This window comes from Setaria viridis, chromosome 9 (genome assembly GCF_005286985.2).
Source record: "Setaria viridis chromosome 9, Setaria_viridis_v4.0, whole genome shotgun sequence".
Classification (NCBI taxonomy): domain Eukaryota; kingdom Viridiplantae; phylum Streptophyta; class Magnoliopsida; order Poales; family Poaceae; genus Setaria; species Setaria viridis.
Window position 1 is genome coordinate 45,921,112 of NC_048271.2, and position 26,425 is coordinate 45,947,536.

General features: G+C 46.3%; 4 protein-coding genes, 1 long non-coding RNA gene, 3 other non-coding genes and 1 pseudogene across 8 annotated transcripts; 6 read left to right on the forward strand and 3 right to left on the reverse strand.

The window, feature by feature from the left end:
* The first annotated feature begins 3,000 nt into the window (after nt 1–3,000).
* LOC117841241 (small nucleolar RNA R66) lies at nt 3,001–3,075 on the forward strand. Its single transcript, XR_004637262.1, has one exon. It is a non-coding gene; the product is annotated as a small nucleolar RNA R66 (small nucleolar RNA).
* A 79-nt stretch (nt 3,076–3,154) lies between these two features.
* LOC117841193 (small nucleolar RNA snoR118) lies at nt 3,155–3,242 on the forward strand. The gene has a single exon (XR_004637218.1). It is a non-coding gene; the product is annotated as a small nucleolar RNA snoR118 (small nucleolar RNA).
* Nucleotides 3,243–3,355: 113 nt separating this feature from the next.
* LOC117841178 (small nucleolar RNA snoR109) lies at nt 3,356–3,441 on the forward strand. Its single transcript, XR_004637205.1, has one exon. It is a non-coding gene; the product is annotated as a small nucleolar RNA snoR109 (small nucleolar RNA).
* A 1,986-nt stretch (nt 3,442–5,427) lies between these two features.
* On the forward strand, nt 5,428–7,316 carry LOC117836100 (UPF0481 protein At3g47200). The gene has a single exon (XM_034715472.2). It carries the CDS (start codon nt 5,874–5,876, stop codon nt 7,176–7,178), a length of 1,305 nt encoding a protein of 434 aa, XP_034571363.1. The 5' UTR covers nt 5,428–5,873; the 3' UTR covers nt 7,179–7,316.
* A 620-nt stretch (nt 7,317–7,936) lies between these two features.
* On the reverse strand, nt 7,937–16,535 carry LOC117836534 (uncharacterized). Its single transcript, XM_034715985.2, has 16 exons — nt 16,188–16,535; nt 15,452–15,646; nt 15,290–15,364; nt 15,031–15,195; nt 14,296–14,459; nt 12,556–12,774; nt 11,848–11,974; nt 10,922–11,110; nt 10,279–10,365; nt 9,988–10,142; nt 9,711–9,830; nt 9,384–9,609; nt 8,947–9,006; nt 8,688–8,861; nt 8,484–8,593; nt 7,937–8,378 (listed from the first exon to the last, which is right to left on the reverse strand). Exons 1-16 carry the CDS (start codon nt 16,371–16,373, stop codon nt 8,213–8,215), a joined length of 2,418 nt encoding a protein of 805 aa, XP_034571876.1. The 5' UTR covers nt 16,374–16,535; the 3' UTR covers nt 7,937–8,212.
* A 393-nt stretch (nt 16,536–16,928) lies between these two features.
* On the forward strand, nt 16,929–18,534 carry LOC117836536 (uncharacterized). Its single transcript, XR_004636123.2, has 2 exons — nt 16,929–17,247; nt 18,022–18,534. It is a non-coding gene; the product is annotated as an uncharacterized lncRNA (long non-coding RNA).
* On the reverse strand, nt 18,487–20,298 carry LOC117836535 (probable enoyl-CoA hydratase 1, peroxisomal). Its single transcript, XM_034715986.2, has 3 exons — nt 19,825–20,298; nt 19,086–19,368; nt 18,487–18,751 (listed from the first exon to the last, which is right to left on the reverse strand). The coding sequence occupies exons 1-3, from the start codon at nt 20,244–20,246 to the stop codon at nt 18,650–18,652; spliced, it is 807 nt and encodes a 268-aa protein (XP_034571877.1). The 5' UTR covers nt 20,247–20,298; the 3' UTR covers nt 18,487–18,649.
* A 540-nt stretch (nt 20,299–20,838) lies between these two features.
* Nucleotides 20,839–24,034, reverse strand: LOC117840015 (GDSL esterase/lipase At4g16230). Its single transcript, XM_034720473.2, has 5 exons — nt 22,797–24,034; nt 22,569–22,699; nt 21,931–22,176; nt 21,594–21,849; nt 20,839–21,507 (listed from the first exon to the last, which is right to left on the reverse strand). Exons 1-5 carry the CDS (start codon nt 23,056–23,058, stop codon nt 21,284–21,286), a joined length of 1,119 nt encoding a protein of 372 aa, XP_034576364.1. The 5' UTR covers nt 23,059–24,034; the 3' UTR covers nt 20,839–21,283.
* A 935-nt stretch (nt 24,035–24,969) lies between these two features.
* On the forward strand, nt 24,970–25,969 carry LOC140221225 (uncharacterized; annotated as a pseudogene).
* The last annotated feature ends 456 nt before the right edge of the window (nt 25,970–26,425 follow it).

The window sequence follows — 26,425 nt, forward strand, 5'->3', positions numbered from 1 at the left end:
GGCCTTGTTTGGGAGGAGCTTTGGCTAAAATTTAGCCCCCTCAAATGAAAGGGTTAAAATTTAGCACCTTGGATGTTTGGAAAGAGGGATAAAGTTTAGCACCTCTTCTGTAAAATGTCCCTTTTGCCCCTGCTGTGCTGCCCCTCCCACCGTTTTTCTCTCAGATCCCAGCAAAGGAACTGGGGTAGGAGGGTGCAGTTGGAGAGCTCCGGCGGGATGGTGCCGCCGAGGGAGAGCCCCGGGAGTGCTTGCTTGTAGACGCGGCCGTTGTTGTAGGTGACGCCATCCCGCCGAGGGAGAGCCCCGGGAGTGCTTGCTTGTAGACGCAGCCGTTGTTGTAGGTGACGCCCTGGAGGTGCGAGAAGAAGCTGTCGCACGGCGCCGAGAAGGACGCCTTAGTCCAGTTGCGGAGGCCGTCGACGAGGTCGGAGAGGGACTGGTGGAGGTGGGACAGGCACCGCTCGTCGTCGGGGTCGACGGCGCAGAGGAGGAAGAGCGCTGCAGCGAAGGCGGCAGCGAGGTGGTGTCGGGACATTGGGGAACGGTGCTGCACCGCTGCTGAAATCAAGCAGATGTGGAGGGAGATGCCTGCCTGCCACTGCCGCGCGATTGCTCGCCCTCATCCGCTGCTCGCCTACGCCGCACCGCCGCGAGAGCTCGACAGCGAAGGAACTGTGGCCGGTCGGGCTAGGATCCGGCGGCGGCGGTAGTGGCGGGGCCGGTCGGGCTCGGATCCGGCCGCGGCGGCGGTGGCGGGGTCGGGCGGAGGCGAGGCGAGGCGGGTCGGGGGCACGCCGGGCGAGGCGGTGGCAGCGGGGTTGGTCGGAGGCGACGGGACCGGCGGGCGTGGCGGAGGAGGCGGGCGGAGGCGGCTGGCCGGGCCGAGCTTGCCCACGAGGAAAGTTGGCGCCAGGCCAAACAGCAGCGGCGTGACCGGACGGAGGGCGACAGGGTGGGCCGGAGAAGGCGGGCGGAGGCGGCTGGCCGAATCCAGCGGAGAGGAGGCCGGCGGCGGCGGAGGGAAGGCGGCGGTGGCGGGGCCGGCGAGGCGAGGCGGGGCCGGGCGGCGCGTGCGGGGAGGAGAGAGAGGGGAGGGGTGCGGTGCGCATGCGGGAGTAGGAGGAGAAAGAAGGGTACGGGAGTGGGAGGAGAGAGAAGGGGTACTGGGTGGAAAAATGGACGAGGGGACCACTTTTAGCACTTCTAGTCCATTTTAGCACCCCTTGAGGGGCTAATGGATTATGGGGGGCTAAAATTTAGCCCCTCCATTTTAGCCTAGGTGTTTGGGAGCACTAGTGGCTAAAAGTGACTAAAATGGGGGTGCTAAAATTTAGCAACCCCTCTCCCAAACACCCCTAATACCAAACGGTACGACCTATATTTTCGAGATGAATTTAGCAACCTGATAACTTCATTTCACCAAATTTATATGGTCATCGTTTAAGAAACCTGATAACTTCATTCTGAAATGTGCAGTATTGTCTAATCAGTAGAATTAGTAGGGTATATTTACGGACGTTTGGTTCCCTTTGCTTATTTTTAGCACATGTCACATCGAATGCTTAGATACTAATTAGGAGTATTAAACGTAGACTATTTACAAAACCTATTACATAGATGGAGGCTAAACAGCGATACGAATATATTAAGCCTAATTAATCCATCATTAGCAAATGTTTACTGTAGCAACACATTGTCAAATCATGGACTAATTAGGCTTAATAGATTCGTCTCGCCGTTTAGCCTCCCTTTATATAATGGGTTTTGTAAATAGTCACGTTTAATACTTCTAATTAGTATCTAAATATTGGATGTGACGAGTACTTAAAAATAAGCAAAAGTAACCAAACGGCCCCTTAGAGAAACCTTCAAATGTAGGGGAGGGCAAGGCCGATCTTGACTGCACTAAGGGCAGCCACAATGGGAAATAAAAGTGATCCATATAGAGCTATATGACATGGCTCATCATAGTGTAGGTACTTCTTAAGGAGTTAGAGTCTTATGGTACTCATATGGCTAAAGATCACCTATATAGAATAGGATAATATTTTCTCACTCTCTCTCTTCATAGCTGGTTGGGTGGGATAGTTGATTTTTATTTGCAAGTGGGACCCATACTTAAATGCATACATGGCTCACCATTGTGGCAAAGAAATAGGAGTAAAAGACCACTTACACATGGCCCACGTATAAAGATTAGTTGGCTTTATACATTGCTCATGCCCTAACCTCGCTCCTGGGTGCATATAGTGAAATGGGAAACGATTAGAAATGGTAAGAAAATTATAAAAAATATACCTCTAATAAGTATAAAAAGTTTTATATCCATGTGAACTACAGATGTGACGAAGTTTATACGCTACTCTAATTTTAAAGTATGATTTTGTTAGATTTTCGACGCCCCGGGGGGGTGGGGGTTGGTTGGGGCCTGGGGGCCGTGGAGAGTTTGACCGTTCGTCGAGGAATCCCGGTGCTAATCTGGCTGGGCCTGAAGAAAAGGGTGAAAAATCAAAATTGGTCCCTGAAGAAAAGGAGCCCAGTGATAATATGGGCCTAATTGATGCGAGATCGTGCCACACGGCCCGTAAAGATAAGACCCCGAAAACGGCGAAAACCCTAGCCACTGTAACCTCAAGCCCTATAAATGCAGCGATGCGAGACGACGAACTCCCCACCGCGGCGCCGCCATTGGTAAGAAGAAATTGGAACATTTTTTTCCTTGTTTCTTTCGTACGCAAACTTGTTGCTTGATTCCATGAAAATTCTTGAGAGACTCGAGCCCCTTGATGACTCGATCCCTCAGATCTTTTTCTTCGGGGCTCGAGTTTTCCAGAGGGGCTAGACTGCCGGAGATCTTGAGTCGCTTCGCCTACTTCCCATCGTGAGGCGCAGCGAATAACATTCTCCAAGATACGCCCGCAAAAAAGGTTTCTTCTCCGGGTTTTCTTTTCGATTCTTCTGCTGTTTTGATTCTTGTGCTCGATCCAGTTCTTCTGTGAGTCCCGTGATGGCACAATCTTTGAGACCTGAGATCTTTCTTCCTGGATGAAAATCGCAAGCATGATCCCTGAGGGCCACAGATTCGATCTCTCTTTCTAACTCCTTTGATTGCTTTACAGTTCTGGGGTGTAGTTGTTCTCCATGTTCTGATTGTATGGATGATGAAATGCACTGGGCTCCGAGCAGTGAAATTCGCTGCGTTTTGACGGAGATGCACTTGCCTAGAAAGCATCGTCTGACATGCCTATCAGTTCTAATAATATAAATTATTTTTTCTATATAAATCCGCAAAAAAGGCTGCATTGTACCAAGATTAGGGCTCAACTTCTTTACCCTCGTCTTGATTTTGCCGATTCGGCTGTAGCCAAATTAACGAGGAAGAAAAACTGGTCGGCTTGCCCTTCTTCTATGGGTTATCCGCTTACCGACCTTCCCATATTTCATCAAATTATTATCAGTTCTCTCAAAACGAGGTGGGTAGTGGAGGATGATGGGCGTATTGTAGCCATTCTTGTAGACCATCTCGAACAGCAATTTCCTGCCATGTCTTTCTCCGTTTTTGATTTCTTGTGATCCTTTCTCCTTTGATCGTTTTAAATGAAGTGAGGAAGAAGTGGCGGGTGGTTCATCATCCGGGCAGCCTGATGCCATCGTCGCAGGCTGCGTCATTGATGCCTACATTTCAGCTCAGTCAGCAAAATACTCGTCAGTGCACGAAGCGATGGAAGCTAATTTGTTGTGGGATAAACCTGACCTGAACAAGTAGGACATCACCCAACGTTTGTTAAATCTCAGGATTCAAGGTTGCCCAACTTGGGGTGCCAAAATTAGTGTTGCTAATACTGTAGCGTACAAATAATGACTAATTAGGCTCAAAAGATTTACGAGGTTCAAAAGATTCGTCTCGTAAAGTACAATAAAAATGACTAATTAGGCTCAAAAGATTCGTCTCGTAAAGTACAATAAAACTGTTTTGTGTAATTAGTTTTTAATTTTGTTTACATAGAAGTTGGGATTTCTCCGCAAGCTTGATGTGACGAGGAATCTGCTTTGCATAGAAGTTGGGATTTTGGAGTGAACTAAATATGGCCCATGGCATGGGCCCAAGTAGGACCCAAGTAGAACTTTGAAAAAAAAATATGTTGGAACCCAAACCTGACCTTAATCTTAGATTGAATTTCACTGGAACTAAATCCACTCCCAAAAAAGAATTGGGAAAAATTAAGACCTGACTTTTATTGGATTTATTGGAATTAAATCCACTTCTAAACAAGAATTGCGTAATTTTCCGTTTGAACCATTTCTGCACTGTCTCGATGGTAAATGGAGATTTTTTTTATTTACGTTTGTTTCCTAAAAGTGAACTGGTGGTTTAAAATTCAAGATAAATCACCATCCAAAGATTGGAGTTAAATGGGCTGAAAGTTAAATATGTTTCTGTAAGCCCAATGACGACCAAGAGCTTTCTCTCTCAAAAAGAAAATACTAACCAAGACCACCTAGAAAAAACAGAGCAAATGGGTGACGGAGCATGCGCTGCCATCTTCATGACGTCAATTGTATGTACTGCGTCCCTAAACAAAATTTAACATCTCGTTCGTATACTAAAATCATCTTTTTGTCAAATTTTGTACCCCTATGCTGCATCGGCTGATGTAGCGAACTGCCGCCTTTTCCATGTGTTACCGAGGCCATTCGACCCATGGACAGTTTATTGTTCCTACTCGCTAGATTGCATAGGCCACCGGAGGCCGGAGAGATTGGGGAAGATAACTGGCCTCCGACGCGGACTGAATCTTCCTTCGTTGGGCGACAGGATTTCGACCCAAAACTGGCTCCTTTTCCTCCTAGGTCCAAAACAGTTGGCATTTTCCATTGACAAGGTGTGTCCATGAATGAAAGCACGCATTCCATCCAGAAAAAAAAATCAATACGATGAAAAGCTGTGTGCAAACTGCAAACACGAGAGTAGCTGTGCTTGTACATCTCCAGCTCCAAAGAAGTGCAGAGCATGATCGTCTACAAAATGACACGCCTCGCGTGCAGTCTTCACGCTCGACGTGCGACCCAGTCCGACCACGCGTACGTGCCAGCCGTCGCAAGCAGTGGAAACTCCGCCGCAGGGCTTGGAAAATGCCGTAATGCTTACGACGTGCCGGGGCGGACCGAGCTTTTCTACGTTTTCTTTCTTGCTTGGCTAAGCAGTTGCCATCTGCCGTGTGCTCGTCTAGACCGCGTCCATGCTTGCAGCTCCAACTGGTATTACTAGTATTTTCTATTTTCCATGACGTGTCTCGCTGAGCTCGCAAGTATTGTGATGGGGATTGATGAATATGAGAATATCTCTGTCAAATACGAACTGGAACTGCGCTGTAAGCCACTCCAAGTAACAATCTACTGATGCGAATAGAAAAAAAAACACTTATATATATTTCGAATCATATACATTAACTTTTATGATCAGCAGCAGGTAGAAATTTCGAGTTTATACCAGGTCAGATAAGATTTTTCTTCCAATTCCGTAGACCTCTGGGGTGCTTTACTGGTACCACATCAATGAAAAAACACGGCAACTAACTCCGTAGACCAAACGCAGACAGCTGCAACTTTCTCGCGTACATTAGCGTCAGCCAATCTGCGTACGTACTCGGCAACGCACCCCAGAGGAATATTGGCGTACACACACCATACCAGAGAGACGGTGCCGCCGGGTCAGGTCAACTCTCCTCTCCAGGCCGTCGCGGCGCGCGAGTCCGCGACGCCTCGTCGTTGAAGCAACCGATCGACTCAGGTGGCCGATCAAGTGACGATCCTTCCTTCAAAATCCGCGTCTCCGGGCGTGCGCGTTCCCGCGGGTCTTTGTTTCGCTCGCCATGGAGTGCGAGAGGGGCCACGACGCGGGCGAGGAGAACGGCTTCTTCTACCACGACGACGCGCAGGTGGAGGCCATGCAGCGGCGCGTGGACGCGACGGCGCCCCTGGGCGACGACCCCTACACCATCCTCCGCCTCCCGGTGGCCGTGCGCGAGCGGCACCGCGACCTGTACGAGCCCAAGGTCGTGTCGGTTGGCCCCTACTACCACGGCCGTGCCGGCCTCGGCGCCGCGCAGCAGCACAAGTGGCGCCTGCTCCGCGACTTCCTGTCCCGGGGCAATAATAAGAAGGCCGCCGGCGGCCTCCTCGGCGCCTGCCTGCGCGCCGCGCGGGAGGTCGAGGCCGAGGCGCGCCGGTGCTACGCGGAGGGGTTCGGCCTGGGCGCCGACGAGTTCGCGGAGCTGCTGGTGCTGGACGGCTGCTTCCTGCTCGAGTTCTTCCTCAGGAAGGGCGAGGGGCAGCTCGCCGCGCCGGGGGGAGCCAAGTGGGCGTGGCACCACATGTACCACGACGCCCTCCTTCTGGAGAACCAGATACCCTTCTTCGTGATCGAGAAGCTCCACGGATTCGCCTTCGCCGGCGAGGACGACGGCGCCGGGCGCGACGCGCTCCTGGACATCTTCTGCAAGGCCTTCGCCGGTGACCTGCCGTCGAGCCGCGCCATCCGGCCGCCCAGCGACAAGACCATCCATCACCTGCTGCACCTGCACTACGAGTGCAACGTCCGCAACCCAGCCGCGGACAGCGACAAGGGCGGCCGCAACACCATCGGGGACGCCAGCGCCGCGTCGCTGGCCATCTGGAAGCAGCCGGCGGCGGCGATCCAGTCGCCGCGCTCCGGCGAGGGCGCCGGGAGGAAAGGCCGCCTGACGTCGATGATCCCGCCGGCGGCGAAGATGGAGGAGGCCGGCGTGACGTTCAAGCGGAAGGCGGCCCCGCGGGACGTGTTCGACGCGAGCTTCCGGTACGGCGTGCTGCACATGCCGGCGTTCGTGGTCGACGAGGGCGCCAAGGTGCTGCTCGCGAACCTGGTGGCGTTCGAGCAGGGGGGCGGCCGCGCGGCGCGGCAGCTGGACGGGGGCAACCTGGTGACGGGGCTCGTGGCGCTGGTCGGGTCGCTGGTGAACTCGCGGAGGGACCTGGAGGTGCTCCGCCGCTGCGGGATCATGCACTGCATGCTGGCCGACGACGACGCCGTGGCATACTTCAACCACGTCGTGCAGTACACGACCATGGACTACGACCGGCACCTCCTCGCCTGCCTGTTCCGGGACGTCAGGGAGCACTGCCATTGGAACAGATGATCGCTCGCGACGCTGCCTGTCTCACTCACATGTTCTGAACTTCTGATAACGCACCTACTCAGCTGCCTGCTCCGGGACGTCAGGGGGCACTGCCATTGGAACAGAGGATAGCTTTCACGCTTCATTTGGTTTTCTATACAGGCTGTTTCCTTCCGCCGCCCCCCCCCCCCCCCCCCCCCCCCCCTAATTTCTGTAATTTTTCTTCATGCAATTATTCAAATACCTGGCAATCTCATCCCCATGTTCCGAGGTACATAAGAAAAAAGGTCACCAAGGACCATACTTTTGAAAGGTACATAGTTCAAACAACACAAATTGGATCTCTGCGCTTCAAACAAAATTTAATGTTCAAATCGAGCTTGCAAGCTCAAAGTTCAAATTTAGAAGATTTTCACATTTCAAAATTGAAAAGTAGGACACAAGTTCCCCAAAAGCTTTAGAAGCTTTATTACATTGAAATGATTTTCTAGATAAGTTTGACACAATTTTCAAAAGAAACAATACCAGATGTTTTTCAACAGAAATTAAATTTCGGAAATGTGAGAACATAGTTAGAATGTTCTTACCAGCGTTTTGGACTTATTTTGCCATTAAATCGAACCACCCAGTCACCCACTGATCTGCAGCCACAGCACGTTTGCTGGCTGGTCTTCATGTAGCTGGGGGTTTTATTAACAAATTGGTTTTCTGTCAGCACTATCTTGTGCACTAACAAGATGCAAATGAGGGCTAAACCATTACATAGCCTGCACCAGCTCTTAGGTGAAATCCACTATTGATTATCACGAATAAATGTCAGTCAGTTACATACATTGGGCTGGCTAACTGGTTGTGTAAAAATATAGTACTCAAAAGTCAAAACTGTGCCAGGGCTCTTCTGTATCCAATGCAATTCAGACCATTCCCTCATGCAGATTGACAGTCTTGACAGCCCAAGACAAACCTAGCCTACCATCAGGCGTAGGTTTAACTAATGATCATCGACTATCTCTAGTCACCAAAGAGAACCCACAACTTCTTTAACTTGACACCAATTAGCGAACTGGCGAAGAGAAGAATATAACCAGTGAATACACAAGAAATCCAGCCAGAAGGATCCCTCCATATACAAAAGCCTGGGATGTCTGTTTTGGATGACTATATTCAATGCTACAGCATTTCATCCTGTCTCTCTCATTCATCAGAACACGTTCAATGTACCTGTTGAAAAAAAACATTCAAATGAAACAGAAAAAACAGTGAGTTTCTGAAAGACAGCACAAAAGATTAGCAAGGTGGAAATCTAGCATCTTTGTATAAACATACTGTTGTGTAAATATAGTGCTCTGCAGGATGTCAGTACTGTTTTTATACGCATCCGCGAGACGGTGGTCATACAGTAAGGAAGACAAGTCCACAAGTTGCTCTTCAAGTTTCTACAAAGGGGTATCATAGATTGGGAGAGTAAAATCACAGTATACATCTTCCATCATGAAGTACACTAATGCAATATATGAAACAAATACTTACATCCAGGTACTCTTCTAACCGTTCAACAAGATCATGGGGGAAAGGCTCCGGCACAGTGGTTACCTTCTTATAGAATTTCTCTACCCATAACTCAGTGGTGGACTTGTTTTTATTACCTTTCACAGGTTCTCCTAATGGTGTCTTAAGATGCTCTGATGCAAAAGATTGAACAACCTGCACCAAACCACACACAGCAGTTATACTTTATGTGCATCTGGGGAAAATAGGCCAATAAAGTAAGCTAAATTGCATGTAGAACCTCTGATGTGTCCCTTATTTTGCGAAGAGCAGCATCAACTTGAGCATAAATTGTAGTTCTCTACACACATTAAAACATGGGTTACAGAATGGATGTGAAAGCACAGAAGAAACCAAATTTATGTCAGTGAAATATGAACAGATCGAAAATTATGCAATGACAATTATGCAGCAAGCATGATATGGACGCATTACATATCCAAGTTATGTTGCTCCTAATCAGTAACCAGGGAAAAACATTAGAAACTGGCAAAACTGGGATACAAGCAATAGGGACCTAGTTTGGCCTCAAATTTTTTTGTCAGTTTGCTTTCCTATGCATTGTGCAAACCAAAGGAAGCATGAACAGCTTACAGCTGTTGTACTGAGGGCCCACGTCAACATACTCATCTCATTGCACGTTTCATGGAAATGGAAAATTATTGCTGATAACTTTACCAGTGCTACATCCTGAAGAATTTGACTGATTTGGGAGGAGTTTGAAAATGGTCCAAAAGGATGGCAGCCTGCAGCCCACAGCCAGTTCACTATAGGTCTTTCATGAATACGTGATGCCCTTTCATATGGTGCACTAAGACCTCCAACTGCGGAAGCCAAACCAGCCAAGATGTGGCGCTGTGCGAGAGATGGAAGAGCAAACTGCGTAGTCGTTTCTGACACATAGCTGCGACATCAAAGGGAATGAAGTAAAGATAGGAGCAACCTGAAACATGCAGTAAGTTCAAGAATCCTTAGAATATCCGTCTGGCAGAAACTTTAACATACCTTAGAGGAATCTTTTCATTCTTATGCTCAAGCACAATAACAACATCCTTACTTGTCCAAACAAGACTTTCCTCTTCCATGAGAAGTTCAGCATCAACATCGGCCAATGACAATACAAAACTGATGGTATTGAAAAAGAAGTCAAATTTTAGATTATTGCCAGACTTAAAATTGTGAGCCATAATAGATTGATTTTCTGCACTTGTGACCATGCGCTGCTAAGGAGGGGGGAGGAAGGGAGGGAGGGAGGGAGGGAGCCTGTGCAAGTGAAGCTTACACTGGGATCACTCTGGTCCCATAAGTTCTGTACATATTTCCATGTTTCTTCTTTCCAAGGCCTCTCCTTTCTTTCTTATTTCTGGGCATGTAAGATTCCCACAGGGGCCTGTGCTTAATAGAATCTTTTACATCATCTTCTCCATCAGTCCAATGCTGTAGTCGATACCAAAAAAATACAATTGAAAATCCATAACACCACCCATATCAATAGAAGGATAGAATATAAAGTATTGGAATCATGAAACAGATGCTAGCTTGCAGGATATTTCACACACAACATATTATGCACCTGCTTCAGGAAGAATCTACTTGAGAGAGAAGGGTTTGCAACTTCTAATAAACCAGCAGACAGCACATCCGCAGAGCGCTCCATTTCCTGCACAATTGAGAGCACATCATTAGAATGCTGAATTTGAAATTTAAGATGAAACAAGAAATTTAGACCTATCTTTATGATTCTCCTGCTTTGTACCGTCTTCTTGAAACTGTTTCATGTTTTACTTTAAGAAAGCTCAGTAACACATACATGTGATGATTGCCTTTACATTTGGTCCGAACATGTCTGTTATTTTGCACTTGATTGTTGATTCAATCAATTTTCATTACAGTTGAAAATCAATCATACAATTATGCTTGTTATCCTTAAGGTATGATTAAATAGCTATATGACAGATGGCCAATAGGTCAGGTGAATTCAAGCATAGTACTTCTCTGCATGCTAAATGCTCATTTAGATATTAATAAATTTGAAGTATCAAAATTAGAGGAAGTGTTTCGGTAATGGAGATACATGAAGATTGCCACAAGTGTCCATTTCGTTTAAACATACATAAAAAATACAGAACCTGCAGGTGTGTTAAGCTACCAATGATTGCAAAATGTACACTGCAATTCAAACACGAGCATTTCGATGAAGCCAAAATCCAACAAACCTCTTTAAGTATTGCTCCATCCAAGTATGTTTTGGTACGGACATGAAACCGACCATCACTCTTTGTTTCATGAAGAGAATGGCTACGCGTTGCTTTCGAAACTGCAACAGCTAATTTTTCGTGCTGGTGCAGCGCATGCGAACCAGAAATTATTATTACTTCCTGCCCAGGGTGGACCATCTTTTTAACCTGAAAAATGTGAACTTTTAAGAAACTTTGGAGGATGCATAATGGAATGTAATAATCTAGGTCAAGTTCTGAGAAAATAGTTTAATATATATTCTTTGGCCAGATTCTTTGCTACATTAATTTAACAGATTGGCCTATAATCTGGTTACTTTTAACAAGATAACAGCCGTAATACAAATTGATATCTAGTCTAAACTCTACTAAAAGATCATGGGCATATGGCAGTTAGAAAGAAAACAATCTGTTGCGTTTGCAAAAAAAATTTACTCCTTGTAAGCAGCCTTCATGATCATAAAGATAAATTATTGGCATTATGGATCATGAAGCAATAAGGATTGTTTGGAAACTATGCTGGAATTAACACAGATTAGGAAGTTTTGCTAGCATCTATTTTCACTGTTGAGGATGAGTTATTCGAATTCGTACATGTACATAGTAAATACTTAGGGTCTTTTCCTTGCCCCACTTTTACAGAAGTACACAATTCCCTCTAGTATGAAAGAATGGTGTTGTTGCTTATTTTTGCGTGGAAATTCCTCCAAATTCCAAATTATCCATAAAGACTAAAGAGGAATGTATGTTTTGCAGAATTTCATTTTTAAATGAATGTACGGTGTTCGAAAACAAACATTCTGAAGTCTTAACTAGTAAATGAATGAACATACAAACCGGCAAGGGCACTAAACACTTATGTAGCTTTAGAAATATAAAAAATCATGTTGGAAAAGTAAACTAACCTCCCTTTCTATAGCTTGAACGTCAATACTGTAGTTATGACCTTCTTGAAGAATGTTGTACCTATTGTGGTTCTGTAGCACTATAATAGGTATAAGCAACCTCACTGCCATGTCAACAGTTTCAAATCTGGATTTCAAGAAAAAAACAGGTAGCATTAGAATAACTAAGAAAAATAGAACGCCTAAACTCTCAAACATAGATTAAGCTAGACATCATGCATCACAAGGCCAACGTAATCATGAAATGCCTTGAATTGGCATAAGTTGTGATTCATCTATAACTGTTCATTTGTTATCCTTATTTGCAAAGTTAGCCACGTTGCTGGACCGCACAAAACAAAAAGTGAGATGCCAATATGTACTTCAATAGGATAGGTGATAACCTGGTGAAATATAGTACAATTAGAAGTCACAAGACAAAAGACAAGAGTGACCTAGTTAGCCTGCACGTTAACAGGCAAAATCATGCATGAGGAAGTGAAGACAACTGACCACACCCAGGTACCAAGGTAGTATAATATCCAGATTCCTAGGTACTTGGAACTATCACCTATTTTCAATAAGAACGCTGAAAAGTGAACACTATAGATAACCAGTTGCTTGTTGCGATTGCTTCATCAGATCAAGATAAGATATTTTGATTGTTTTACTCATATACCAAATAACGAAGAAACTTTGAAGCATACTATTTTTACTTTCGAAAAACACCTTATATCAGGAGCTATCACATGCTCAATGGTAGTTGAAATTAAACCTCCAAGCTGCCCAATGAAAATATCTTGTGTTGAACTAGCACTTGGGGCAGCAAGACCTCTTGGAAAGATTATTTGTGATAGTCGTGGCATTGATCTATAACTGACACTGCCTTCTTCGGTTTCTATTTTCCCATATGTACAAGGGCCCGCTGAAATATCTATTACAACAAATCTGCAGAGGCAAGCACAATGGGGGTTTAGTGCACATATAACTTAATTCCAACCGCTTGAGCAATTGTAATGCATCACAAAAGAAAACAACTCCAAAGGGCAACGGTTAACGGTACAGTATGGCAGAGCTATTAGATCACACACAGGAAATTATCTATGGCATGCAATTCAATGAGTCACTGCTTCCTATCTCCCTCTCTGCACATTTCCAAGTTTATGGGTTACATCATCTGTCATAATCAGTTAGCACACGCTAATGACCAAATAACATCAAATAAATCTGAATTTCAGATAATTTTACAAATATCAGCCCTCACAAGATCACTTAAAACAGGCAGTTAAATATGCAAAAATACATGACCATATAAAGTAATCACAGAAAACAATGGTCTAAATATTATCTCCCCTACGTAGTTGGGTTATGAGAATAACTGCAAGGTGGAACACAGATACAGCTGCAACCCAATCGCCCAAGTGGCATGACTAAGCGTATCACCTTCCTTTTAAAGGCCATAACTACCATTCTACCAATGACAATAAAAAGGGGGTGTACCAAGTGCTGAAGGCTCCCACACAAGGTGGGAATGGGATCCAGGGCAGGGAATTTCCAGTCACACCCTTGCCCGTTTTTCAAGGAGGTTGATCGAACAAGGGCAGGTTGATTTCACCACTTGACAAGCCCGCACTTCAACTTCCCATGATAATATAAAGAAAAAAATATTCCTACAATACCTATGTTAATAGAGAGAAGAGAAGGATTCACATTGTTTATTTGTTGGAACCTGACTAAAATGGTGAGTACCAGCCATACATCTACTAGAGATGTTAGTTAATAACAGATACCCCCATTTCTTTTCCATTTGATGTTTTGGGAAGGAAAAAGTGTTCTTTTTTATGTTATAGGATTTGAAGAAGAGATGTACGTACACCTTCCTAATATCCCCCCCCCCCCAAACCCCCCCCAAAAAAAACATCACCACCTCACTTAATGTGTGCAACGTTTTACAAGACTCATAGTTCATTGATCACAATGGTTGGGGGTTTAGGAGACAAACAAATTTAATGAAGTAACAGTGCGTACGAATTTGATGGCATATGATCATCTTGTGCCTTATCCTTGAAGCTGCACAAGTCTAAAACATCAAATATACTATATAAAAAAGAGAACCATTTTTTTAATTTAAAAAAATGTAAAGATCCACAGTTGTATCATGTGGCTGTACGATTATGTGGTGGTTCACATCTACATACACATCATGAAACAGAAAAAGGGCAGTGACAAACAAATGAACCATATCATTGTTATAAATTGAAGCAGCCAATAATGCAAAATGGGGATGCTTACTTTTCCTGAGATTAATATTTAAATCATTACTTAACTGACCACGTGGCCACAACAGGGTTAATTTACTTCACTTCTAGTCGTGAATGAAAAATGTGGCTTCTTGGTAGAGAAGGCGAAGGAGCTTCCCTGTAAGTTGTAAGTTGTAGCAAAATAGCAGCAGATTAGAACAATTATCACCTTCCAGAACTCAGCCAAACTTGAGTTGCTCCACCACCATTGTAACGGTAGCGGTAGATGTATTCTGCTTCTTGTTTTTTTAGCTCTTGTTCTGTTAGTCCACCAATTGTACCATACATTAAACTATCAAGATTATTTTCTTTGTTTCGAGGATCCATTCTAACCTGCCAAGGAAAATATGTACAATATTAGCTACGATTCTCAAAAGCAGAAGACAGGAAGATGAAGATTGGGAGCACTAGTTTTATCCTTAGTAAATTAAGGATAGTGGATCTCTGATCAATGTCTTAGGTTCATCTCTGGATGCTCCCCAAATGTTACAGAAGGTAAGGAAGCTGTGAGGACCATCTAAATGTCCTTTGAGGAGAACAAACTAGTTTTAGTGGAGGAAATTACCATAGACTTGAAACTGTAAAAGGTGAGAGTTTCATCTCTTGTTAAGGACACATTTTCCCAGTGGTTGGATGTTTTTTTTTTGCTTATAAATACCCAAGAAGAGCTATTTTTTTTTTGTATCAACAAGGTTCTCAATTTCTCATGTACTGTTCCGTATAAATGTACAGGAAGATGAAACCAGTTATTACATCCTGACCCCTATATTGCCATGAAGGACCATGCTTACTATAATTTAGAACTTAGAATTTGCGTGCAGGCATCAGAGCACAAAGTACAAACAGGAAGCAGTCAATACAAATAAGAGGGGCAAGGAACAGGGTTAGATGCAAGACCTTTTACCTTATCAAAATTAACAACAAATATTGCAACAGGAACAGGCCTATCCATCTCATTTGCAGGATAACCAGGCTCCATGTCAAAAATGAATGAGTATAGCCTCTGAAATATCGGCTCCACTGTAGTCGCTTCTACCTCATACAGAGGCAATTCCCTGCCATATTCGCTCTGAGAGACAAAATAGTTAGAGTCTGTCATGCCGATTATGATCTGAACAATAGTTAATGATTGCTGCATAGGAAAATAATATACTCCTGCTTACATCTCTCGCAGTTCCTGCAGGTTGCATTGCCTCCTTTAGTGACTTCTCAAGAGAAATCAGCTCTGGTTGTCCAGCCTAGGGAAGTGATTTAATAGCGCTTCATGACAATAGGATAACACAATTGTAGGGGGAAAATCAATATTATCTGAAATGAAGCATTACCGCTATAACATTGTACATAATATGATGCTCGATATCAATTGGCTCCCCTGTCTCGAAGCAAGAGGGCCTGTGAAGTGGGAAACCCATTTTTAGGAATTCTTCAAGCTTGTGCCCATCCAAAGAGTATCTATACCCTCCATCGCCATTGAAACCAATAAGAACAACATTAACCTCGAGAGGCACTTGAAACGGAACCTGAAGAACATTCCCAATGAGTTAAATAAGCATTGGAAACCTAAACAAAAAGCAAGAACTTACATGTTCAGACCAAAAAGGGAGAAGAACAGCACTGAATGATTGTGGTTTAGATTACACTACATTTGGTGTCATTTGTCGTTGTAAAGGAACTAGCAATTAGCATAACTGTAACAACAGCTTGATTACACCATCAGGCTTAAGGTGAAACGCAATTTGAACTGCCATCCCCATTCCAGCCACAATTCATAAGGTGAGCCCACTTAAAGTCATATGATGCTCTTGGGTGTAATTATACTTGCACGCGTGAAAAAAGAAAAAAACACGAACAAATTGGCACTGCACACTTCATCACGTAGCTGCCGATCTCGACGAGGAAGAAAAACGAAATCCGAAGGCAGATCCTACACGCAGGTAGTCTAAAAACGGAAGACCGTGCTCCGAATCAGCTCGGCTCTAATCAAACTGAACAGCCATCGCGGATCGCACTTGGAGAGGTTTAGTGGGGGAGCGAGGAGGCGGGGGAAGAGACGGGGAGTACCTCTGCGCGGGTGTGGAGCATGCGGCGGACGTCTGCGCGGATGCTCTCCTCGACGTCGTGGAAGGCCCCGTGGTGCCAGTGCGGGTGCCCGGGGTCACGGCGGAACGCCTCCCGCCGCGGGGCCGACGACACGGTCGCGGCGGCCGCCAGGAGGAGGAGGAGGCCGAGGAAGACGGGAGGCCCCATCACGGATGGCGGGTCCGGAGAAACCCTAGGCCGGGGTTTCTGGAAGCTTCGCCGTCGCAGTCTACTGGAGAGAGCGGGGGCGTGGACGGCGAGGAGGGGAGACGGGCAGCGCGGCGGCACCACAGTCCACGGCGAGTGCGTTGTCTCGCCGTCCCTCGGCGTGGGTGTTGCTTTGAGATTAGTGACTTTTGACTCGTGTGGACTGTGGATCTTTGCCAAGCTCAAGCGCGTTAATTTTTCATCTTTTCATTTTCTTTCGGATACTATCGATTTGTTGTGTTCGGAAAAATAGAGTAACCTTTTTCCATACGTACAATTGGGTATTGGAACATGTTAATTGGGACTAATTGTTGCAGATCTAGTGATAGGGACATTATAGCGATCTACAGGAACTAGTTGCTGCTGCAGATCTAGTGATAGTCACCGTTGAGACAGTTTGCTTGACGTTAGTTGGTTGAACGTGTTGATGAATCTAATATTTCGAAATACTTCCTCCATTCTAAATTGTAGATCATTTTAATTTTTCTAAATTTACATACAATCTAGATGATGAAGGTCGGAGGCGAGCAGCCGGCAACTGCCGGAGGAGGAGGAAGGCAAGAAAAGGGCCGTTGTGGGCCGGTCGTTGGTGGTCCAAGACTTCAAGTGGAGGGCCCAATTAATTAACTTCGGCCCAGCACAAGACCCGCTGCCGGCCTGCTCTTATCGCTATTGGCTAGTGCTCCCCGCGAGCCCCCGCCCGTGGCCGCCCCGTCCGGGGAGGGCGATTTCATGGAGGAGGTGGAGGCGGAGGGGACGGGAGAGCAGGGGAGCGGCGGCGGCGCCGGCCGCAGCGTAGATGCCGTCGCCGCCGCTGTGCGCGGCCGCGGACGAGGTAACTTCTTTCATCTCGCTCTGCTGCTAGTCGTGACTGCTCTGTTGCTGTGCAATTAAAAAATTTCCTGCTTAGTTACGCTAGTGGTGTGTGACATTGCTCCGTGTACTCAATCTCATGCTTGACTCTGCTCGAGGGCATCTATTCTGCCAAAAGCCAACGTGGAATATTTTCTGATGAGGCCAATGTTTGCTGAAGTAAAGTTTATCAAATAAGCATAAAGGCATTGCCAATTTATGTACTAGCTAGATGGAATTCTTGATGTATAACTTTTAATTTTCACTGTTTTGTAGCTACACATTTTGGCACAAATTGAAATGAGAAACTTAGGCAGATAAGTTCCAAGTTGTAGAATGCCCAGCAGTACATGTATGAGAGGCATCCTTTTTCATTTTCAGAAGAATGCATTATCTATGAGAGCATTGTATCTCAATCAATATTTTTTCAACATGGAATCTGAAATTCTTTTTAAAGTCTTTTTAAACTTTTTGTTGAATGGAGAAGCAATAATGCTTGCTGATTGAGAACGGCAAAGCTTAAATTCTTAGTCTGCACACTATTACTCTCTCGGTCAATTTTTCTTGTGAATGTGATCTTAGTCTGAACAGATGTAACCACATAAACAACAAAATGGCATACAAATTTCGATTTATACTTGATCATCATGATTTATGGGTCTATGCATAAATTAAATAGCTTACAAACAGCTTAATAGACAGACTAGTGGAATTATGTGGTTAAGGTGTTGTCAATGATTTGTTTGGAACAATGCAGGTCATTTTAGAACGGAGGAAGCATGGCCTGGGAACGTTCAGTTGGAACAATGACCCACTATATACATCGTGACAAGGAGATTCAACATCTCAGTTGCAATACATTCTGGGGTTGTCTGCTTTGTTGGAACTTTGCTAAGAAGTGTGTTAGCAACCGTACTTGTTCTTTGTTGCACATTTTTAGCGCACGACGCTTATTGTCCCACGTCTTGCCAAGATTTCCCACACCATTATTACAGAGGTTTCCAAAACATGCAAAAAGATCATTCTACAATTTATCAGCCAACTTGCTACACCATTTTCCATCAAACCACATGCAAAATATGGGAGGGGGAGATACAACAGATCCCAGCAACAGTGACTACCTATTTAGCATCACAGAGTGAGAAGAGAAAGCAGCAGAGGTTGTCAGGTAAATACAACACATGTTTGCACGCTGGCGATCATTGATCAGGACCTTTGAATGTAAAAGAACGCAGCTCTTTCTGTAATACATGAGCAGACAGTCTATGCATATTGTCACATTGGCACACCTTTATTTTTCAAACTACAGAATAACAGAACACGAATTAGCAGCTGTATACCGTACACTGACCGTTCAGTGACAAACAGAACACGGCGTCGAAAAGCTACAGCTTTGATTGTGGTTTAGAACCCCGGCCCTGAATGAATTTCTGCATATTCGCGAATTGCTCTTTTGTCATGCCACTGTAATACTTGTGACCTCTTTCCTGAAAATTGGAATCCTAAAGATATGAGACACATGCATTTCTGAATTAATATAGGAATCTCAATTAATTTCTTTATAATGAACATTGATACTGAACACAAACGTTCAGCTAAAATATTTGCTCATTTGTCACCAAAGGATAATTAAAGTGTCCATTGCTAAGATCCTTGAGAATATTAGATGAACATTTCTTATGGAGCCACCCATAGATTTCCACTGGCATATATGCTTCGTGGTTAAAATACCACACAAGATCAGCTAAGGTCAATAATTTGACCATAGAAACATTAAGCACCACGTAAGTAAAATGTACCACGCAATGTGCAAGTTCGAACCTTTTCAAGTGCTTGAGCATGTTTCAAGTCCAGCTGAAACCCATCATTTATAACCGATTTGTATAACAAAACTAAGTTGGGGTTGTTCCTTGCAATAGCCTCAGCAACCTCTATTGCCTTATTCAGCACCTCCTTGTCATCCACTATGTGGTTAACAAGCCCCCACCTCTCTGCCATTTCAGCAGTAACTGGCATGCAGGTTAGTGACACTTCCCGTGCTCTGTTAGGCCCAATGATGCGAGAAAGCTTCTGTGAAAGACCCCAGGAGGGAAATATCCCAAACCTACATCACATGAACAGATAGATTAGAGCACAACAGGTGAAATGAACAAGTTAGATTGCAATGCCATGAATTGGAGCGCGAAAAGGTATCGACTGATGATAGTGGAGAACACGAGCAGTGTTTCAGTGCATGCTCTGGCCAAGGAATGCATAAACTCAAATATCAAGTCTCACTTTCTGAAAAGTGGAATATTACGTCTTTTGTATGGAACTATATCCAGGCAGAGAACACTGAAACTTTTTAATTTCCCTACCAATTCCGTATCATCCCCATTTCCAGACACACAGTTTTTTTTTTAGTTACCGCCCAACTGAAAAGTATTCCAACAAACTACTAGCAAAGAGTGCCTCTAATAGTCTAATTGCAACCCTATAGTCGCAAGAGCAGCAAAAGTTATAGCAGGTTACTGATTCCGAGCAATCGTGATCTGGATGAAGTAGAGGACTATTGACGCACTTGGCGTGGGTGTCGAGGAACTTGGCGGAGCGTCCGGCGACGAGGATGTCGCAGGCGAGGGCGATCTCGAATCCGGCGGTGACGGCGAACCCCGCGATGGCGCCGACGATGGGCTTGCGGCAGAGCTCCATCTGCGCGACGGGGTCGGTGGCGACGTCCTTGACGTCGCCCTTGAACACGTCCTCCGCCGCCGTCAGGTCCACCCCGGAGCAGAACGCTCGGCCGCGGCCCGCGAGCACGACCGCCGCCACGGCGTCGTCGGCGCCCAGCCGCCGGAACGCGGCCGCCAGGGAGACCATCATGGGCTTCGTCAGCGCGTTCAGCGCCGCGGGACGGTTGATGGTCACCACGGCGACCGGGGACCCCGGCCTCGCCGGCTCCACCACGATGAGGTCGCCGGAGTCCGGCGGTGCGGCGCCCATCGGGTCTGATTGGGTTTGGGTTAGCGTCTCGGGTTGGTGTGCTCCCGCAAGCGGCCCCCTTTTGACTTGCCTGATGAGCAGATGGGATCCACACTGCGCCGTAGAGCCGACGACATCCAGGGCCCACCACCTAGAGAGAGCTACCGGAGTCGGCTTGCGTATTCGACTAGCGAATGCTGATAACGTTGGTGACGTGGCACGTGGGTGACTAGCATGTGGAGGGGAGGTGGAGCCCAGCCCACCGACGTTTTGCTGGTAAAACTGAGAAGCACAGTTGAGAGTTGGGACAGAGACATCGTGCTTCGGTAAACAATTACCAGGTCGTGTTTAGTTACTCCTAAAATTCCAACTTTAGCACTATGTAAAAAGAAAATTCCCCATCACATCAAACTTGCGGTACATGCATGGAGTACTGAATGTAGACGAAATTAAAAACTAATTGCACAATTTTGTTGTACTTCACGAGACGAATCTTTTGAGCCTAATTAGTCGATATTTGGACAATAATTTATAAATACAAACAAAACGCTACAATACGCTACAGTAATTTTGGTTGCCCAAAGTTAAGCTACTAAACAAGGCCCCAGTTTCTTTGTTCTTCTGGAATGCAGTTCTGTACATAACTAGGCTGCTGCAAACACCGCCGCTAGGGAGTAGGGATCACATCTGAGGCCGATGCCTTCGACGGAATGGATCGCAACACCTTTTTTGTCGCACCCAATCTCATCCGATGCGTCCCATACCGTCAATAATCCACCAACTTTAATTTGTTCTGACCAGCAAACATGTCACTAGCTCACGTTGCAACAAGAAGTCCAAAGGAATACGAGAACGAAGCTATGAGAATAAACAAAAGAACACCGTTGCGGCGTCACTCACAGATCATCTATCCTACCTAGCTAAGCACGACTGCACGAGTGACGTTACACTGATCGAGGCCAAATTAGCCCCCGAACTAATCTATTGGACTAGAAAACGAATCTGAACAAGCAGCTAACAATAGCAGAAGCGGCGATCGATCGATTCAGTTCAGGGCTTCAGGCCATGATCAGCTGGCGCACGTTGACCGGCGAGATGTCCGATGGGCCGCCGTCGAGGATCCGGCGGGCGATGAGCGCGTTGGCGGCGTCGCTGGGGTGGTAGGGGTCCCAGAACACGTACTTGGACCTGTCCGCGCAGTACCGCGACGTCGGCCCGCACGGCACCAGCCCGCCGAACCGCCCGCCCACGTAGCAGCACGCCGAGTCCGCCACCTCGAACCCTGCACGAACGAGAGCAGCGAAATCGATAAGATCACAATGATCTCACAGCATTTTTCCCAGCCTCCAAACGATTCTTTCACGACACCGTGGGATCTGTAGTTGGCGATGATGTCGGAGACGATGTGGTAGACGTCGGCGTAGACGAAGCGGGAGCCGGGGAGGGCGGCGCCCAGCTCGTCCACCAGGGCCCTCAGCCGCCGGTTGAAGGACCGCGCCAGCTGGTTCGGGAACTCGGCGCAGGCCGCGGCCGCCGACGGGTTCGTCTCCCTCTGGTACGGGATGCAGCCGATCGGGCCCACGTTCGCCACCACGACCTTGCGGGCGTCCAGGAGGTACAGCCTCTGCGACGCACACAAGCCACCGCGTCAGGCACGCACGCTGCGCGACAACTCGCGGCAGCTTTCAAGCAGGTGCCTACGTACCGCGAGCTGCTGGCGGTACTTGGCAATCATGGCGCCGATGAAGGCGGCCGGCGGCGTCGAGGCGCGCTCCGGCACGGAGAGGATGGGCGTGAGGTAGTTGTTGATGAAGTCGTTGGAGCCCATGGTGACCGAGAAGAGCGCGCCCCGCAGCAGGCTCACCGCCGCCACCTCCCCGTGCAGGGCGATCAGGTCGTGCCGGCTGTTGGCGTAGTTGTCGATCTGAGCGTCCAAGTTCAGGCGCCCGCCCTGTCCAAAGACAAAACCAGACAGATATCAGCACCAGCTTGCGTTAAAACAATCACACTGTCTCCATTCAAAATCCAGAATGTTTCTTTCCTGTACAAGCTCAGCTTAGCACTCATGACAGGTCATCTTGGTAGGGGACAGTGAAACAGTAAAAATGATAATTTATTTACATTATTTATGTGCGGCAATGCAGGGCATGCAGCTAGCGATTCGTTAGCCTTCACGCAAAAGAGAAGGTTTTGGAGAACTGACTCATGCGGAGGCGATGATCAAAACTTACTCGGGAACAAGCTAAGCATTGGGGATAAAACACACACACACACATGTAAAGTACTCTTAGATTAGTACGACGATTTCACACAGCAGGAATAGTGGAGAGGCCGTGTACTGACGAAGATACTGCCGGTTTGGTTCAGGATGCCTCCGCCGCCGGACGCGTAGTTGACGCCTCTCAGCAAGGCGTCGCCGGTGGTCTCCGGGGACATGTACGGCGGCACGAACCCTCCCAGCCCCATCTCTTGCCCTGAAACACGAAAACAAGTGAGGAAAAATTCAGGGGCCGATGCAATAATGCAAGGCAATGTAACAGTAAAGCTCAGGCAAAGAGACTGAGCAGTCACCTAGAATGTCGACGATGGTCCGGCCGTTGGTGTACCGGCCGGTGGGCTGGTGGCCGAGGAAGTCGATGCCGTTCGGGGGGTAATTCGCCTTGGACAGGGAGACGATGTAGTTGTTGTTGCCGGCGTCGACGAGCGAGTCGCCGAAGATGAAGGTCGCTGGCATGCCAGCGCCGGCGACGCGAGTTGGCGCGAGCAAGACGAGGCAGGCCAGCAGGACGAAATGAGATGCCACTCTGGGCCGCCGCTCGTGCGGAGGACACATTGACGAGGCAAGAACGTCACGTACACCGAGAGATCTCAGATGAGGGGATACAACTAGACAAGCAACGTTTTGCCTAGAAGTACAGCTACTGTTCAGTGTTGCTAGAAGCCTTGGAAGTTGCTAGCTCACTTGATCCTACTGGTTATTGTTGAAAGTGCGAGAAGTGGTTGCGGTAGAGGAGAAGTTTGATGGCGAGGGAAGAGAGGTTGCCTACTTATATAGCACGAGAAACAGAATCTAAGGGACTGCAGAAAATAACACAGATAATTGAGACAATAGAAGAAAACAAACAGACAGAAATAGGCTTGATTGGGCCTTGCAAGTAGTACTAATTAGCTCACTAATAAATACCAGATATTATGAGCAGATGACAGACCGAGGTTTAAAGATGGAACAAATGGAGGCAAAGAAAGCGGCCAAGAAACCAAGACTGACGGGGAGGAAAGATTGTGTGACCTGCGAAGGTTGTTGCGAGCAACATACATAAAAACTCACATGGCATTGTTTTCACATGAACGTATCATGGTTCATGGACTCTCCCATTCGGCATTGATTGGTTGCCGATCTCTCAAGCCTTCATCAGGTGCCCGTGAGCCTTTGGCACCGGGACGGTGACAGAATTCTGCTTCTAGGACTGGAGCGAGAGTCGGATCGGTTCCCGCATTTGGCGCATCTCATTGTACTAGGATCAGGCTCCTGAAATGGACTGCAGCGGGCAGCCGAGCCCAGGACATGACGGAGGACCGAGGGTCCTGTGAAAGTGCTTTTGCTTTCAAAAAAAAGTCAAAAGCTAAATTAAAGGGGTGAGCTTCTAAACCTCTACTTCTACAAAAAGCAATTTTTTAGTTCATTCTCCACAGCCACACTTGGTGGACGTTTCACGAAAATTACCCGCAATGCTACCGTTTATGGGCGTACCCCTTCGTTTTTCTTTCCCACCGACGCCTCTGTCGCTCCCCACCCGACGCCTCCTCTCAGTCCCTGCCCGACACCTACTGCGCTAGGGTTTCATCGCGCCCTCCGACGGCGGTCCGGCCGTGCCCTCCGGCGGCGGCGCCCCTCATTTGCCTCCCCTCAAACTGGCGGCAGCGCTCCACCCACCGAATTGAGCATCCACGACCCTTGTCGTCCTCCCAGCGAGCCCACGGCGGTGCCCCTAGTTCACCTCCCCTGAAGATGGCGGCTGCACCCTGAAGCCGGCGGTGGTGGCGCTCTGAAGCCGGCGGTGACGCTCCTCCTCGTCCTTCCCTTGAGCCCGTCGTCCACCTCCCGATCTGCACGCCAGCAACCTCCCCTTCCAGATCTGGTGCTAAGGTAACTTCGACTCTCCTTCCAGACATGATAGCAAGCATTTTATAGCTCATTTTTTCTATGCCAAATGCTGCTCCAAGGAGAAACACGGCTAGGCCAAATAGCTCATGGTAATGCAGTACTAGTTTTGTGTCCATAACCAAAATGAGGTGCATGGTATTTTGTTTCTGATCTATACTATATGTAAAGGGTTAACTGACTAGCAAGGGTGAATTGCTAGAGTTCATTACGGTTGAAATAATTTGGCTAGCGTGAATAACCTGCTTGTATTTAAGTTCTACTATATGGTGACGCATCACTATTTTCTTAACTCAGCTAAAAAGATGGGTGTATTTTTTTATTGACATGTTTGCAAGATACAAAGCTGGTTCGTATTGTCCAATATACTTTTAAGCCATATACAGCTCTTTATGTGTGTTGATAATAGGCTTGTCCTCAAGACATGGCTAATTTGCTTGGGGTCCAGGTTTGTCACAACCTGGAGAAAGTTATGCTTTATGTGTGTTGATAAATTGGTGGATGCATGACAAATTGGAGGATGCATGAGCATTGATATTGTTATGATTGTGAATTGAATCAATTTTTTTTCTTTGTTCAAGAATGACTGATAAGGCAGATTGGTGTAATGTCAATGTGAGGCATTTCATTGACATATGCAAAGGAGAGATAGAAGCTAGGAATAGATCCTTGGGAATGTTCACTAGGGCAGGTTGGAAAAATCTGGTAACTAAGTATGAAGAAAAAATTAGGCTGAAGCAAATAAAGAAACAATTGAAGAATAAGTTGGACAATATGAAAAAGGAATATACATGGTTTATGGAGTTCAAGAATTCTGCCATCGGTCTTAGATGGAATAACGCAAAGCAAGCTGTTGACTGCTCCAACGAATGGTGGGATCAACACCTAGCTGTAAGAACTGTGTACTGTCTTTTTTCATTTACAATTTTGCATTTTGAGTATATGGGCCGACTTATTAACTTTATCCATTTAATTTCAGAGATGCAACAATCCTGATAAAGTTATCAAATACAATCATATTAGGTTCAGAAAACAAGCACCGAAGCACCTTGATGATCCTCATATGTTGTTTGATAGGATACATGTTAGCGGGGCAAGTGCATCCTATCCTGGAGATATTTCCTCCGATGACTCAAGTGATGAGGATGTGGGTGAGATACATAAACCTCTAGATAATGATGATGTCAAGTTGGTTGCTCTGAAAAAATCGAAACTAGGAAAAAAGAAATGAAAGGAGTCCTCTACTGCTACTGACGAAAAGGATGAGAAGAGCCCATTCTTTTGATTGTACAAGAACACATATTTGAAGATAGAAACTGCAGCAGAGAAGATCTCCACAAGTATTGAAGCATCATCTGCACCTCCAACCAGCCAAGTCCCTACCATTGCAGAGGATATGAAGATGGTTAAAGATTGTGGGATGCAAGAGAAAATAGTTCTAATGCATATAACCACCTTTCTGATTGTCAAGCCTGAATTTAGGGAGATCTTTAGCATGCTGGAAACAAAAGAAGGAAGGTTTGACTTGAGGTTTATCTTTACATTTGCTGGCCAGGTTCTGCACATGACACATGCATCCTGAACCATGCGTTAGCAAATTTTTCTTCATTTCCCGTGCCTCCTAAAGGTATGCATGTTTTGTTACTGGTTGTCAATATTTCTATTGTTATTTAGCTTTGCTGATTTGGTTTTATAGGTATTACCTCGTGGACTCTGGTTATCCAAATCGAATAGGATATCTTGCCCCTTTTAAAGGAAGCACATACCATACACTAGAGTTTCAACTTCGTAATGGACGTGCTCCTCAAGGGAAGTACGAGGTGTTCAATTTCTTGCATTCATCTCTTCAAAATGTCATTAAGCGAGCTTTTGGGGTCTTGAAGCAGAAGTGGCGTATTTTGAAGGGCATTCCAAGTTTTCCTACTCAAACTCAGAAGCATATAATTCTAGCTTGTATGGCATTGCATAATTTTATTCGTGACACCAATTTGGAAGACAAGTTGTTCGATAGATGTGATGGTGATGAGGAATACCTGCT